This window comes from Anomaloglossus baeobatrachus, chromosome 1, assembly GCF_048569485.1.
Source record: "Anomaloglossus baeobatrachus isolate aAnoBae1 chromosome 1, aAnoBae1.hap1, whole genome shotgun sequence".
NCBI classification, from domain to species: Eukaryota; Metazoa; Chordata; class Amphibia; order Anura; family Aromobatidae; genus Anomaloglossus; species Anomaloglossus baeobatrachus.
In genome coordinates this window covers 739,080,487-739,097,146 of record NC_134353.1, presented here as the reverse complement: position 1 = coordinate 739,097,146, position 16,660 = coordinate 739,080,487, and the positions used below count along the sequence as shown (strand labels likewise).

At 43.5% G+C, this 16,660-nt stretch overlaps 1 protein-coding gene across 1 annotated transcript in view; it reads left to right on the top strand.

Annotated features, from left to right (window-relative positions):
• DNAH10 (dynein axonemal heavy chain 10) overlaps nucleotides 1-16,660 on the top strand; it is a 238,147-nt gene that overhangs the window by 100,064 nt on the left and 121,423 nt on the right. Inside the window, exons 30-34 of the mRNA XM_075322704.1 lie at nucleotides 2,362-2,585; nucleotides 13,013-13,282; nucleotides 13,366-13,549; nucleotides 13,858-13,992; nucleotides 14,725-14,877. Coding sequence (XP_075178819.1) covers nucleotides 2,362-2,585; nucleotides 13,013-13,282; nucleotides 13,366-13,549; nucleotides 13,858-13,992; nucleotides 14,725-14,877 — 966 coding nt within the window. The remainder of the gene's footprint in view (nucleotides 1-2,361; nucleotides 2,586-13,012; nucleotides 13,283-13,365; nucleotides 13,550-13,857; nucleotides 13,993-14,724; nucleotides 14,878-16,660) is intronic.

The following is a 16,660-nucleotide window of genomic DNA, read 5'->3' as shown; positions in this document are numbered from 1 at the left end:
TGGGGAAAAAGTGAAACGAAAAGTGTATCCGTACTGTCGCATTTACAATCACAAAATTTTGCACAGACACCTCATGTGACCCAGGGAATGTCATAGACTATGTTTTGACAGGAAAATGTAACCCCGCGCTTTACAGTTACTCTCCAAAAAACATGCCTTCATTAAAGTAAATGGAGCCTGGAACTACAGGTTATTAGTAGGAGCTGTGAGTGGTTGCTATAGGAACAAAAGACATTCATAGTATAAGAAGCTTATATGTGAGGTAATAAAATGTCGGTGGGGAGACGGATAGAGAGAGAGACAGACAGGGAAAGAGACAGAGATAGAGACAGACAGGGAAAGAAACAGACAGAGACAAACGGTGAAAGAGACAGACATAGACAGACGGGGAAAGAGAAAGACCTGGAAAGAGACAGATGGGGAAAGAGACAGACAGACATGCAGACAGGGACAGAGACAGGCAGACAGGGAAGGAGGAGACAGCCAGAGAGACAGATAAAGATAGATGGGGTAAGACACAGACCTTGATAGAGACAGATGGGGAAAGAGACAGAGAAATAGAGACAGACAAAGACAGGGAAAGAGACAGACAGGAAAAGACACAGACAAAGAGACGGGAAGACAGACGGGGAAAGAGACAGACCTGGAAAGAGACAGATGGCGAAAGAAACAGACAGATAGAGACAGACAAAGAAAGAGACAGACAAAGAAAGAGACAGAGACAGGCAGACCTGGAAAGAGGCAGACCTGGAAAGAGGCAGACCTGGAAAGAGACAGACAGAGACAGACGGGGAAAGAGACAGATCTGGAAAGAGACAGACGGAGCACATTACTTGGCCAATTTAGTTAAATCTGTGTGGAATATCTGTGGTGTTAAAATATATGTTGTGAAATGCTTCTATTAACTTAGTTTTTCCTTTTAATAATTACATTTATATCTATTTGTTTTGTGGTTTTTGTGTGCAGAATACATTTTTGTTAATACATTCTATTTTGTTAACAGTAGTTATAGACCCGGGCGAAGCCGGGTAGTACAGCTAGTAAATAATAATATTTAATTATCCTAACTTTTATTTATTTTTTTCTGGTCTTTTCTGAAAAGTCCCTTTTCCAATCCTGCACAAAGCTTTTTTTATTTTTTTGTTACCAGCGTATTTTAAATTGGACATAATCTTCTGAAACAGTTGTTAACTAGAGATGTTCTCACTACTCGAGTCGAGCAAGTCAGATACTCGGACTGTTCAGCTTGAGTAACGAGTATAATGGAAGTTAATTATTGGGCAATTCGCCTTTCCGCCCACATGCAGGCGTCGGGATCTGTTCAGACTACAGATTCTGACACTACACCTAATAACTTCTCTGATGTATGTGATCGGCGCAGGCAGACTCATGTGTCACCAACAGATTGGTAGTTCATAGGCAGGCCTATGTTGTGAGGGAGCCAATCATATCTGCTCCTATCCTATATAACTTGGCTAGATCCTTCCTTCTATGCCAGCTATAGTTTATCTAAAATCGTCTGCTGAGGTGTGTTCCAGACTAACTGATGGTTGTAGTACTTGTTGTTGTGTGCAGTTGCGGAGTTAACCCTTGTTGTCTTTTTGTTGCTACTTTACTGCTCTTGATTGTCCCTTGAGTTTCTCATTGTTTGTTCCTGTGTGTTTGCAGTGTGTCAGAGTTTTAGTTTTCCAGGCATTTATCTGTGTTTCCACTTCATTCCTGACCCTTCCTTCCCTGGAAGGAGGGGGAATCAGATTATTTCTGGCCAGGCACGTGACTCGGGCATCTCCACCACTAGGGGTAACCCTGAGGTTAAGGATAGCCTAGGGACCCCTAGCGTGAGGGACAGCATAGGAGCCCCTGTCCCTCCCTTTTTTCAATGTGACAGAGGAGGCGTTTTTGTTTTGTTTTTTACTTTTGATACACTACGTCAGAAACCGCTGTTTCAACCCCAGTGACAACCATTCAGAGACTGCAAATGGCTCTCCCTGGGGTGCCTGCACAGAAGATGCAGTGAAGCAAGCCTATGAGTTGTGGTTGTTTTTCACGGACGACACATCCGAGTACCCGTGCACCCGATGCTCAATCGAATACTGAACAGTGGCAAGCATGCTGGCTCAACACTATTGTCAACCTTTTAGGATTTGTGGGCAAGGTCCGAAGCACTCGCTCAGATTTATGAACTTTTATCCAGCAATTGTCTTGTTCAACATCATACTAATTGTATATTCTATACGTTTTTTGCAAGCTAGGGACTCTGTTCAGTCAAATAAACATTCAACGGGGCTATATAACATATGTAAGAAAAGGCTCTGCTACATTTACACTAATCAGTATATGTAACACCTGCTTTTGTTTCAGATGTATGATAACATTGCATCTCTGAGATTTCAAGATGGAGACAATGGTGAAATGTTGGCAACAGGCATGATATCAGCTGAGGGAGAGATGATGGCGTTCCGCCAGGCTATAGCCGCTGAAGGTCGTGTGGAGGATTGGATGACTGCTGTACTGCAGGAAATGAGGAGAACCAACAGACTCATTACTAAGGAGGCTATATTTAGATACTGTGAGGATAAGAGCAGGTACTGTACATAACCGTCCATGACAAAATGATGTGAACCATACATTACTATATTCAACTTCACTGCAAATAAGATGATGGCACTTTACTTAATTGGAGCACATATGTAGGGTCCAAACGTGTATAAGATCAAGAACGTAACACTTCCAGATGATGCATTAAAGTGAACCTGTCAGGTGCAATATGCACCCAGAACCACGAGCAGTTCTGGGTGCATAATACTAATCCCTGCCTAACTGTCCCTGTATACACTAGCATAGATAAAGAGATCTTTTTAGAAAGAATTTCTAAAGATCTTTTACCGTATGCTAATGATCGAGGGCACAAGTCCCCTGGACGTTAGTTGCCCGGCCAATCGCCCCTCATTAGCATGTTAGTACGCCCTTGTGGGTCTGCTATCATGCTAATAAATACACAGCGTCACAGGATGATCTCACTCACCTCTCTGGCGCCATCGCTGGATTTCGGCTCAGTACACATGACCCCGAAGTTTGGGTCATGCGCACTACTTCAGTTTGAAGCCAGGACGCATACATCCGGCTTCATAGTGTGCATGACCCAAACTCCAAAATCCCCCATCGGACGCGATGGCAGTTGGAGAGGTGAGTAAGATCATCCTGTAATGCTGCGTATTCATTAGCATGATAGCACGCCCACAGAGGTGTACTAACATGCTAATGAGCGGCGACTGGCCGGTGAACTAATGGCCAGAGGGCTAGGGGCCTCACTCATTAGCATACAATAAAAGATCTTTAGAAGTAGTTTTTCTAAAGATCTCTTTATCTATGCTAGTGTATACAGGGAAAGTTAGGCAGGGATTACTGATATACACCCAGAACTGCTCATGGTTCTGGGTGTATATTGGACCTGACAGGTTCCCTTTAAGAATCTAATATATGTACAGTGCCTACAAGTAGTATTCAACCCCCTGCAGATTTAGCAGGTTTGATAAGATGCAAATAAGTTAGAGCCTGCAAACTTCAAACAAGAGCAGGATTTATTAACAGATGCATAAATCTTACAAACCAACAAGTTATGTTGCTCAGTTAAATTTTAATAAATTTTCAACATAGAAGTGTGAGTCAATTATTATTCAACCCCTAGGTTTAATATTTTGTGGAATAACCCTTGTTTGCAATTACAGCTAATAATCGTCTTTTATAAGACCTGATCAGGCCGGCACAGGTCTCTGGAGTTATCTTGGCCCACTCCTCCATGCAGATCTTCTCCAAGTTATCTAGGTTCTTTGGGTGTCTCATGTGGACTTTAATCTTGAGCTCCTTCCACAAGTTTTCAATTGGGTTAAGGTCAGGAGACTGACTAGGCCACTGCAACACCTTGATTTTTTCCCTCTTGAACCAGGCCTTGGTTTTCTTGGCTGTGTACTTTGGGTCGTTGTCTTGTTGGAAGATGAAATGAAGACCCATCTTAAGATCCCTGATGGAGGAGCGGAGGTTCTTGGCCAAAATCTCCAGGTAGGCCGTGCTATCCATCTTCCCATAGATGCGTACCAGATGGCCAGGCCCCTTGGCTGAGAAACAGCCCCACAGCATGATGCTGCCACCACCATGCTTGACTGTAGGGATGGTATTCTTGGGGTCGTATGCAGTGCCATCCAGTCTCCAAACGTCACGTGTGTGGTTGGCACCAAAGATCTCGATCTTGGTCTCATCAGACCAGAGAACCTTGAACCAGTCTGTCTCAGAGTCCTCCAAGTGATCATGAGCAAACTGTAGACGAGCCTTGACATGACGCTTTGAAAGTAAAGGTACCTTACGGGCTCGTCTGGAACGGAGACCATTGCGGTGGTGTACGTTACTTATGGTATTGACTGAAACCAATGTCCCCACTGCCATGAGATCTTCCCGGAGCTCCTTCCTTGTTGTCCTTGGGTTAGCCTTGAATCTTCGGACAAGCCTGGCCTCGGCATGGGTGGGAACTTTCAAAGGCTGTCCAGGCTGTGGAAGGCTAACAGTAGTTCCATAAGCCTTCCACTTCCGGATGATGCTCCCAACAGTGGAGACAGGTAGGCCCAACTCATTGGAAAGGGTTTTGTACCCGTTGCCAGCCTTGTGACCCTCCACGATCTTGTCTCTGATGGCCTTGGAATGCTCCTTTGTCTTTCCCATGTTGACCAAGTTTGAGTGCTGTTCAGAAGTTTGGGGAGGGTCTTAATTAGTCAGAAAAGGCTGGAAAAATAGATAATTAATCCAAACATGTGAAGCTCATTGTTCTTTGTGCCTGAAATACTTCTTAATACTTTAGGGCAGTCATGGCGAACCTTTCAGAGACGGAGTGCCCAAACTACAACACAAAACCCATTTATTTATTGTGAAGTGCCACGAGGGCAATATAATCTGAATAACAGAACTTTACAATCATTTGGCATGCTTTTGAACAATTAATGTGATTTTTGCTGTTGCATGCATGCTGATAACTTGTCTACCCTTGGCTCATACTTTGTAAGTTTGAGGGCAACACATGCTGCACTCAGGTCATCTGTTAGTCTGTTTCTAATGTCAGATTTGATATAATTCAAAGCTGAAAACAGCTGCTCACAAGAATATGACGACCCAAACAGGGTAAGTAAAGCAATCCCAAGTGCTTTCATTGACTTAAAATTATTTGGCAGAGAATTCCACACTTTAAGGATTTCATTTTCTGAACTAACTGGGCTGTCCTTTGTCATTCCTTCTATCTTCTCAAGTGTTTCACGCAGGTCACAGAATTTATTTTTCCAGATAGAGCTTTCTTGAAATTCCAATAGCTCCATTTCAAGATTCCCTAAATCTAACCATTGTAAGCAGGAAAGATCAATATCTTCAAATTTGTCTCTCTCTGAAAATGTCAGAAAACACAGAGTTGTCTCCATTTTACGGAACTGTAAAAATCTGTTACTAAAATTGACCTTTGCAGCTCGTACAATGCTAGAAAATTCCTTGTAGATTTCTTGATGGCTGGTGAGACTGTCTACAAATGTAGAATTTTCTAAATGCATTTTTAGATTTGGAAAATATTTCAGTTGCCCACTTTCAATGTCTCTTTCAAAAACCTGAAGTTTTCTCTCAAATGTTTTAATATCACAAAACATTCTTTCTGCTGTTTTCCCTACAGCTACACCTTGTAGTTGTTTATTCAGTACATTGAAGTGTAGTGTAAAATCTGTGAAAAACATGAGGTTGGTAAGCCAGGCCATATCAGTGAGCTGTGGATATTCCTGCCCTTTTTCATTCATAAACAGCCTAATTTCTTCCAAGCAAGCTACAAATCTCTCCAGGACTTGTCCTCTGCTCAGCCACCGGACATTATTGTACATAAGTAAGCAATTATACTGTGCCTGAACCTCCTCAAGAAGTGCTTGAAATTGTCGAGAATTTAGAGCACGAGCTATGATGTAATTAACCATTTTTGTGACATCTTTAAGGACATCCTCAAATTTTTTGCTACTTTCCCACTTTCCCTGGCACAGAGAGCTTCTTGATGTATAATACAATGGAACTGAATGACTTCATGTTTTATTTCTTTAACAAAGAACTGTATGAAACCAGCTGATTTACCCACCATAGAAGGTGCCCCATCACTAGTAATTGAAACAACTTTTTCTGGTCTTATGTCTTGTGACAAAGCCTCCATCACAGCATTGTGGATATCTATCCCTTGTGTTCTTTCAGGCAAGGATAACAGTTTCACCAGCTCCTCTCTCATAGTGTCACCAGCAGCATAACGCAAAATTACTGCTAGTCTTGCGTGATTTTTTACATCTGTGCTTTCATCCAAGCACATTGAGTAACAAGCTGCCTTTTGTAGGTCAGTGGTGAGCTGCTGACTAACATCACTTGCCATGCGCTGGACTCGATCTTTAACAGTATTTCTGCTAAGTGGCATCTCAGAGATGCGTTGACTAATTTTATCTTTATTTGGCAAATCATGAAAAAGAGAATTACTCCCAGACAACATGGCTGCTTTGATAATTTCCCCATCAGAGAGGGGCTTACCATGTTTTGCTAAGACCAGGGACATTTGAAAACTGGCAGCTGTCAGATGATTTGTTCTACTTGGAGAAAGATAGTTGCAAAAACTAAGAGACTGGGAATTATATTTTCTCAATTTGCCTTCAAGAAACTCTTTTCGTTCAGTTTCACTTAGTTGGGCAACATTTTTGTGGTTGGTGTCAAAGTGCCGTCTGACACTTGATGTGCGACACACAACACTTTCATTACACAGAGTACATAACGCTTTCCCACTGCGTTCAATAACTCCAAATGACTCTGTCCAGACCTCTTGGAATGATCTTCCACTATCTGTTTTTGCTTTTTTTGCTGTACTCATATCTGGTGGCTGCCAACTTCTGAGTCCTGATTAGCTTGGAAAGTAGCAAGGGAAGCTGGCTGTCTCGGAAAAGCTGGTTGTCTCAGAAAAGCTGGCTGTCTCGGAGAAGCTGACTGGCTCGGAAAGCTGGCTGGGCTAGCTTGGAAAAGCTGGCTGGCTCGGAAAAGCTGGATGGGCTGGCTCGGAGAAGCTGGATGGACTGGCTTGGAAAAGCTTGCTGGCTTTGAAAAGCTTGCTGGCTTTGAAAAGCTTGCTGGATTTGAAAAGCTTGCTGGATTTGAAAAGCTTGCTGGATTTGAAAAGCTGGCTGGCTCGGAAAAGCTGGCTGGCTCGGAAAAGCTGGCTGGTTCGGAAAGCTGGCTGGCTCGGAAAGCTGGCTGGCTCGGAAAGCTGGCTGTGCTGGCTTGGAAAAGCTGTCTGGCTTGGAAAAGCAGGCTGGCTGGCTCGGAAAGCTGGCTGGGCTGGCTTGGAAAAGCTGTCTGGCTTGGAAAAGCAGGCTGGCTGGCTCGGAAAGCTGGCTGGGCTGGCTTGGAAAAGCTGTCTGGCTTGGAAAAGCAGGCTGGCTGGCTCGGAAAGCTGGCTGGGCTGGCTTGGAAAAGCTGTCTGGCTTGGAAAAGCAGGCTGGCTGGCTCGGAAAGCTGGCTGGGCTGGCTTGGAAAAGCTGTCTGGCTTGGAAAAGCAGGCTGGCTGGCTCGGAGAAGCTGGATGGACTGGCTTGGAAAAGCTTGCTGGCTTTGAAAAGCTGGCTGGCTCGGAAAAGCTGGCTGGTTCGGAAAGCTGGCTGGCTCGGAAAGCTGGCTGGCTCGGAAAGCTGGCTGTGCTGGCTTGGAAAAGCTGTCTGGCTTGGAAAAGCAGGCTGGCTGGCTCGGAAAGCTGGCTGGGCTGGCTTGGAAAAGCTGTCTAGCTTGGAAAAGCTGGCTGGCTTTGAAAAGCTGGCTGTCTCGGAAAGCTGGCTGGCTCGGAAAGCTTCACTGTGAACTGAAAAAATATATATTGGCTGCAGCTCCACATTTGACAAAAGAAAAATATATATAACTTAAATTGTACCTATCAAAGACATGTCAAAAGTTTCGCTGGCGGTCCGGGTGCTAAGATTGCCAACAGCCGCCAAACGTGTGACAGGTGCACTTTAACTTTTAATTACTGTGTTCACCACCTCTCCAATAAGACTGGTTCCATGGCCCCCCCCCACTCCACATCCACAGCACATGTAATGTTCCCATCCTGATACTCTCCATCTAGTACTGTGCCCCACCCAGATCCTTGTAATACTGTGCCCATCCAGATACATATAATACTGTGCCCATCCAGATAATACTGTGCCCATCCAGATACATATAATACTGTGCCCATCCAGATAATACTGTGCCCATCCAGATACATATAATACTGTTCCCATCCAGATAATACTGTGCCCATCCAGATACATATAATACTATGCCCATCCAGATCCTTGTAATACTGTGCCCCATCCAGATTCTTGTAATACTGTGCCCATCCAGATCCTTGTAATACTGTGCCCATCCAGATCCTTGTAATACTGTGCCCCATCCAGATTCTTGTAATACTGTGCCCCATCCAGATTCTTGTAATACTGTGCCCCATCCAGATTCTTGTAATACTGTGCCCCATCCAGATTCTTGTAATACTGTGCCCCATCCAGATCCTTGTAATACTGTGCCCCATCCAGATTCTTGTAATACTGTGCCCCATCCAGATTCTTGTAATACTGTGCCCCATCCAGATTCTTGTAATACTGTGCCCCATCCAGATTCTTGTAATACTGTGCCCCATCCAGATCCTTGTAATACTGTGCCCCATCCAGATTCTTGTAATACTGTGCCCCATCCAGATCCTTGTAATACTGTGCCCATCCAGATCCTTGTAATACTGTGCCCATCCAGATCCTTGTAATACTGTGCCCATCCAGATCCTTGTAATACTGTGCCCATCCAGATCCTTGTAATACTGTGCCCATCCAGATCCTTGTAATACTGTGCCCATCCAGATCCTTGTAATACTGTGCCCATCCAGATCCTTGTAATACTGTGCCCCATCCAGATCCTTGTAATACTGTGCCCATCCAGATCCTTGTAATACTGTGCCCCATCCAGATTCTTGTAATACTGTGCCCCATCCAGATTCTTGTAATACTGTGCCCCATCCAGATTCTTGTAATACTGTGCCCCATCCAGATTCTTGTAATACTGTGCCCCATCCAGATCCTTGTAATACTGTGCCCCATCCAGATTCTTGTAATACTGTGCCCCATCCAGATTCTTGTAATACTGTGCCCCATCCAGATTCTTGTAATACTGTGCCCCATCCAGATTCTTGTAATACTGTGCCCCATCCAGATTCTTGTAATACTGTGCCCCATCCAGATCCTTGTAATACTGTGCCCCATCCAGATTCTTGTAATACTGTGCCCCATCCAGATCCTTGTAATACTGTGCCCATCCAGATCCTTGTAATACTGTGCCCATCCAGATCCTTGTAATACTGTGCCCATCCAGATCCTTGTAATACTGTGCCCATCCAGATCCTTGTAATACTGTGCCCATCCAGATCCTTGTAATACTGTGCCCATCCAGATCCTTGTAATACTGTGCCCATCCAGATCCTTGTAATACTGTGCCCCATCCAGATCCTTGTAATACTGTGCCCATCCAGATCCTTGTAATACTGTGCCCCATCCAGATTCTTGTAATACTGTGCCCCATCCAGATTCTTGTAATACTGTGCCCCATCCAGATTCTTGTAATACTGTGCCCCATCCAGATTCTTGTAATACTGTGCCCCATCCAGATCCTTGTAATACTGTGCCCCATCCAGATTCTTGTAATACTGTGCCCCATCCAGATCCTTGTAATACTGTGCCCATCCAGATCCTTGTAATACTGTGCCCATCCAGATCCTTGTAATACTGTGCCCATCCAGATCCTTGTAATACTGTGCCCATCCAGATCCTTGTAATACTGTGCCCATCCAGATCCTTGTAATACTGTGCCCATCCAGATCCTTGTAATACTGTGCCCCATCCAGATCCTTGTAATACTGTGCCCATCCAGATCCTTGTAATACTGTGCCCCATCCAGATTCTTGTAATACTGTGCCCCATCCAGATTCTTGTAATACTGTGCCCCATCCAGATTCTTGTAATACTGTGCCCCATCCAGATTCTTGTAATACTGTGCCCCATCCAGATCCTTGTAATACTGTGCCCCATCCAGATTCTTGTAATACTGTGCCCCATCCAGATCCTTGTAATACTGTGCCCATCCAGATCCTTGTAATACTGTGCCCATCCAGATCCTTGTAATACTGTGCCCATCCAGATCCTTGTAATACTGTGCCCATCCAGATCCTTGTAATACTGTGCCCATCCAGATCCTTGTAATACTGTGCCCATCCAGATCCTTGTAATACTGTGCCCATCCAGATCCTTGTAATACTGTGCCCCATCCAGATCCTTGTAATACTGTGCCCATCCAGATCCTTGTAATACTGTGCCCCATCCAGATCCTTGTAATACTGTGCCCCATCCAGATTCTTGTAATACTGTGCCCCATCCAGATTCTTGTAATACTGTGCCCATCCAGATCCTTGTAATACTGTGCCCATCCAGATCCTTGTAATACTGTGCCCATCCAGATCCTTGTAATACTGTGCCCATCCAGATCCTTGTAATACTGTGCCCATCCAGATCCTTGTAATACTGTGCCCATCCAGATCCTTGTAATACTGTGCCCATCCAGATCCTTGTAATACTGTGCCCATCCAGATCCTTGTAATACTGTGCCCACTCAGTTTTTATTTGTTACTTTTTAGTCGCCTCTAGATAGTAAAAAAAAATAAAAATCGTACTACTCACCTTCCTACTCCCACTTCACCGCTGTTCGCTCCTGGTCTCCTCAAGTCTTCTCTATTCCCGCGGCCACAACACGTGATGACGCCGGCGCCGTCACCGTCACATCAAGGTATGAGACAGTGTCGGGCTTAATGATGCTGCGGGGGGGTGTCAGCGGGAGGAGCAATGTCTCCTCCGATCTGACAGTCACAACTTTGAACTGCTAGCGCTAGCGCGCCAGCAATTCAAAACGGCAGTACGATTCTGCCTGAGGCAAGGACGCGCGTGCCAGCAGAGAGTGCTCTGCGTGCCCTCTCTGGCACGCGTGCCATAGGTTCGCCGTCACTGCTTTAGGGGAACCAAACAGAATTCTGGTGGATTGAGGGGTTGAATAATAAATGACCCTCTGAATAAACTTTTCACAATTTAAAAAAAAAAAAAAAGAAAGAAATAACATTCTTTTTTGCTGCAGTGCATTTCACTCTTCCAGGCTGATCTACAGTCCAAATGTCACAATGCCAAGTTAATTCCGAATGTGTAAACCTGCTAAATCTGCAGGGGGTTGAATACTACTTGTAGGCACTGTAGTTACATACATCCAAGCATACTCGTCTTCATGTTCTGCAGCCTCACGTGGTGATCACCTATAATTATGTTTAAGACCTTGATCACACATTGGAGAGTTGCTGACGGAAAATCTGCAACTGATTTCAGTAGCTGCAAAGTAAAATATTTAAAAAATTCATCCACGTGCTGCAGATAATTTCTATGCAGAAAATGACCACAGAATGTCAATTCTTTCTGTGAATTTTCACTGTGGATTTCACAATTTGCAATGCATAGGGTTAAATCTTCAGCAATCCTTCAACATCTTCAGCAGAAATGTTTTGTGCTTTTATCATAACACTTAGCAAACTATGCTGAGTATAAATACCGAATTAACAATTGTCAGGGTGAACAAAGTGATAGGCAATCCTAAGGGCCGCTTTACACGCTACGACATCACTAAAGCGATGTCGTTGGGGTCACGTAATTTGTGACGCACATCCGGCCGCGTTAGCGATATTGTTCCGTGTGACACCTATGAGCGATTTTGAATCGTCGCAAAAACGTTCAAAATCGCTAATCGGTGACATGGGGGTCCATTCCCAATTATCGTTGCAGCTACAGGTACGATGTTGTTCGTCGTTCCTGCGGCAGCATACATCGCTATGTGTGACACCGCAGGAACTAGGAACCTCACCTTACCTGCATCCGCCGCCGGCAGTGAGGTAGGAAGGAGGTGGGCGGGATGTGACGTCGCGGTGACGCCGAACGCACCTCCCCCTTGAGGAAGGGAATGTTCAGCAGTCACAGCGACGTCGCTGAACAGGTATGTGCGTGTGACGCTGTCGTAGCGATAATGTTCGCTATGGCAGCGATCACCACATATCGGCCGTACGAAGGGGCGGGTGCTATTGCGCTCGACATCGCCAGCAAATGCTAGCGATGTCGCAACGTGTAAAGTGGCCCTAAGGCAGATTCATACAACTATATTTTCGGACATAGTGGGATCCAACAAATCATCAGATCACGCTTAGACCAATGTTAGTCTATGGGTCCGTGCACATGTCCATTTTTTTCCAAATCCAAAGAAAATAACGCTGCATGTCCGAGTTTGATCTGATTATCCTATTGCACTCCGCCATGCAAATCATTGAGTGTGTTGAAGACATCGGACTGCACTCGGATGACATCTGAGTGCAGTCTGAAATCCACAGGCAGACATAATGGAGAAGATGGAGACCCCTTTTCCCCTCTATCTTCTTATTGGAGATGATTGGATCACACTATGCTGACAGAGCCCTAAGAAGTAGTAAAAATATTTACTCCTGCCAACATTTTCCAGATAGATCGCTTAAAGGCCCTGTCACAAACAGAGATAAATCTGCGGCAGATCTGTGGTTGCAGTGAAATTGTGGACAATCAGTGCCAGGTTTGTGGCTGTGTACAAATGGAACAATATGTCCATGATTTCACTGCAACCACAGATCTGCCAAAGATTTATCTCTGTGTGTGACGGGGCCTTTACTTTTTCCTAGTTGTGCAATTTAAGTCGTCCTCCCATTCAGAGATGGATCTTGCATCTGTCATACAGAGGGGCATACCCTCCCTGTGGGTCTGCCATAAATGTGTTATATTGTAAACCCCTCAAATGATATGTTAAGTAATTTCCTCCTGCTTGTTTTTGGACTACGTGACTTTTACAGGGTAGATTGGATGCTTTTGTACCAAGGAATGGTGGTCCTAGCTGGTAATCAGGTGTGGTGGACCTGGGAAGTTGAGGATGTCTTCAATAAGGTTAAAAAGGGAGAGAAACAAGCACTGAAGAGCTATGCTAAAAAAATGCACCAGCAGATTGATGAACTTGTTACTCGGATCACAGAACCTCTGAGTAAAAATGACAGGAAGAAATACAATACTGTTCTCATCATTGACGTACATGCTAGAGACATCGTGGACATATTTGTGAGAGACAGGTAGGTTTAAGGTTTATATAAGATCCTTCGAGATAATATTGCAAGTGGTGATTCTGTAATGGAAATGTTGACCTTTCTCCTAGCATTATGGATGCCCGAGAGTTTGAATGGGAAAGTCAATTACGCTTTTACTGGGACAGAGAACCAGATGAATTGAGTGTCCGACAGTGCACTGGGACCTTTGCCTACGGTTATGAGTACATGGGTCTAAATGGGAGGCTAGTCATCACTCCTCTGACTGATCGGATATATCTCACTCTTACACAGGTAATTCAGAGAGTGTGTGGTGTGATCATAATGTATATTTTAGGTTGTATGATGAGAGAACACGTTCATAGAGGATCCTGTGATATTATTTTGGTGAAATAGAACCTGTACTGACGTTGTGGTGTCTTTTTGTGTGCAGTGTAGATAGCTGGTTTATCAATACATTGTGTTTTTATCCCTTTAGTTCTACCTTTTATTTTATAACTGAACTTAATTGAACGTACCTAGGCACAAAATAAGACCAAAGTTATAATGGACCCCTGCCTGTGCTCTATCTAGTCAAGCTGTTTTTGTTTCTACTTTTGTAGGCTCTCTCCATGTATTTAGGGGGCGCACCGGCAGGGCCAGCAGGAACTGGTAAAACCGAGACAACCAAAGATCTGGCTAAAGCTCTTGGATTGCTGTGTGTGGTTACAAACTGTGGGGAAGGCATGGACTACAAGGTACACACGACAGATTACTGTTTTTTTCTTTTCTTTTTATTATTTAGCATGTTCATATAATGTATTCACATACACACTTTATTAACTCATACTGTCATTCCTATTATTACAGTTATTACTGATAGACAGGACTCTATAGAATATGGTAATTTGGGAATAATATTTAATAACTCAAAGGGAATCTGTCAGCAGAATGTCATCCCCCCAAACTATTTATATGTGCATCTAACTCTTTCAAAGACAAGTCCAGCAATATTTTTATATGACCAGTCTGTTTCTCCATTACTGAGAAATCAGTGTTTGAATTGATGTAGAAATTATATTGAAGAGCTATTTGTAGATCTGAAGCCTCTGTCACTCCAGCTCTATTCCCTGCCGCCTTCTGTTTAACTGACAGCCTTTAGGCTGGGTCACCTCAGGCAAAGAGGAGGCAGCTCTGGGCTGTGAATAGAGCTGGAGTGACGGAGGCTTCAGATCTACAAATAGTTCTTGAGTGTCATTTCTACATTGATACAAATGCTTATTTCTCAGTAATAGAGTAATGGACTGGCCATGTAAAGGATATTGCTGCACTTGTCTTTGAAAGAGCTACATGTACATATAAAGAGTTTGGGAGTGACATCCTGCTGACAAATTCCCTTTAATAAATACTTTCTTCCATTTACAATGAATACATTGTACGGCGGATGTTGTTGTCATCAATTTGTAGTCACTTGTCAACATTTTTTTCAGGCTGTTGGTAAAATCTTCTCTGGCCTGGCCCAATGTGGCGCATGGGGCTGCTTTGATGAATTCAATCGTATTGACGCCTCGGTACTCTCAGTTATTTCCTCTCAGATACAGACCATACGGAATGCTTTAATCCATCACTTGAAGAAATTCCAGGTGGGTTGCGCCTCTAGCTGGATCGCCTGTATGTGATGCATATACATCATAAAGATGTATTACACAGTCTATTTTGTTTTTTTAAATATACTTAAAATTAGGTTTTTACTCGTTAAGGAGTTATTCACACATATTGTTTTTAACTACACTTTTTGCATTCATTTTTTTAATGCAGGAAAAAAAAGTGCAGTCTTTTACAGCAGAATGAATGAGATTTCTAAAATCACATGCACATGATGTGTTTTTTTTCCCTACATATTTTGACTTGTATTGTTTGGGGAAAAAAAAATCCAGGATGTTTCACTGTTCTTCCGGCATTTTTCTCCCATTGGTATCTATGAGGCACAGCAGCAAGAATGCAATAGAAATGCATAGAAATGTCATCAAAAACACCTATGTGGAAAATCCACTGCGTTTTATTGCCAATTGTCCCAGTTTTGCTCTGTGTAAATATATCCTAATGGAACCTACATGGATTTGATGTTAATTTCCTGCAACATTTCTGCTGCTTTTTATATCAAAATCCTCATGTAATATTTCCAAGTTGCATACTCTTAGCTGCAGAATTTGTTTTGGAAAGTTCATAACTTTCCCATTCATATAAAATAACCCTTAAGCCCTTCACCATGTGTCCAATTTCTGTTTTTGCGTTTTTTCCTCCCCTTCTTCCTAGAGCCATAACTATTTTTCTGTCCGCATAGACCTATAAGCTTGTTTTTTGCTGGGTTAGTTTACTTTAGAAGGGCACAATTTATTTTCTCATTTTGTGTAGTAGAAAGCAGGAAAAAAAGCTGTTTTCACATGCCCGTCTTTTTGCATCAGTTGCAATCTGTTTTGTAAGTGATGAGACAGATCTGGCACAGATTTAGTTGAAACTGATGTGATGCAGAGCATAAAAAACGGAATCCGTTGGGTTTTTTTTTAACAAATACTAGTTGCAAATGAAAAGCTGCTCTGGGAAGGAGAGAGAGACGGAACTGTCGCTGTCCGTTTTTTCAATGCACACAAAAAACTATGCATTGTGCGGTGCTTCCGCCCGACTTATCCGTCGCGGGACGGATGCAACATCAGTCGCAATCCGTCATTAATACAACTCTATGGGGAAAAAACTGAATCCTGCAAATTATTTTGCAGGATACCGTATTTTCTCATGGCGACGGATTGCAACTGATAGAAAAAGACAGAAATGTGAAAGCAGCCTTAACCAGCATCTTCCACACATGAGGTCATGTACACTTTCCAGCAAGATACAGCTATATAACATGTGTTACAGGCAGTAGTAGATGTAAGGCTTTAATAATCTTCACACAGAGCTTTCACAATAACATATATGACAGTCTGTTCCCAGATTATCTTCTCTCCTTACTCGGAGTCTTTCTACTTATAAATTGGATGTTCACAGAGCAGAACACCTTATGCAGTGAGGTGGGGGGGAAGGGTGAGTCCTGTGGTCACTGCTCTCCTATAGACTTTTGCTGCACAGTAGTTTGCTTTTGAACTATCCTGAGCTGTTCTCCACTCCTGGCAGTCTCTGTCCTGAACTGGCAGATCTTTGTAGCTTGACTTTTCTCACGATACACACACTACACGTTCTGAGCACAGCTTCTTCTTTGCAGAGAGACAAACAGACACTTATTTCCTTTGCAGACACAAATACATACTCCCTGCTTCCCAGCATCACCTTGGTCATTGTTAGATACTTCCTGTCTGCTGCTGCTGCAGTCTTAACTCCACAGATGCTGCATGATTTTAGTGTAGTTCTACTGGTCACAATTTAATTGAT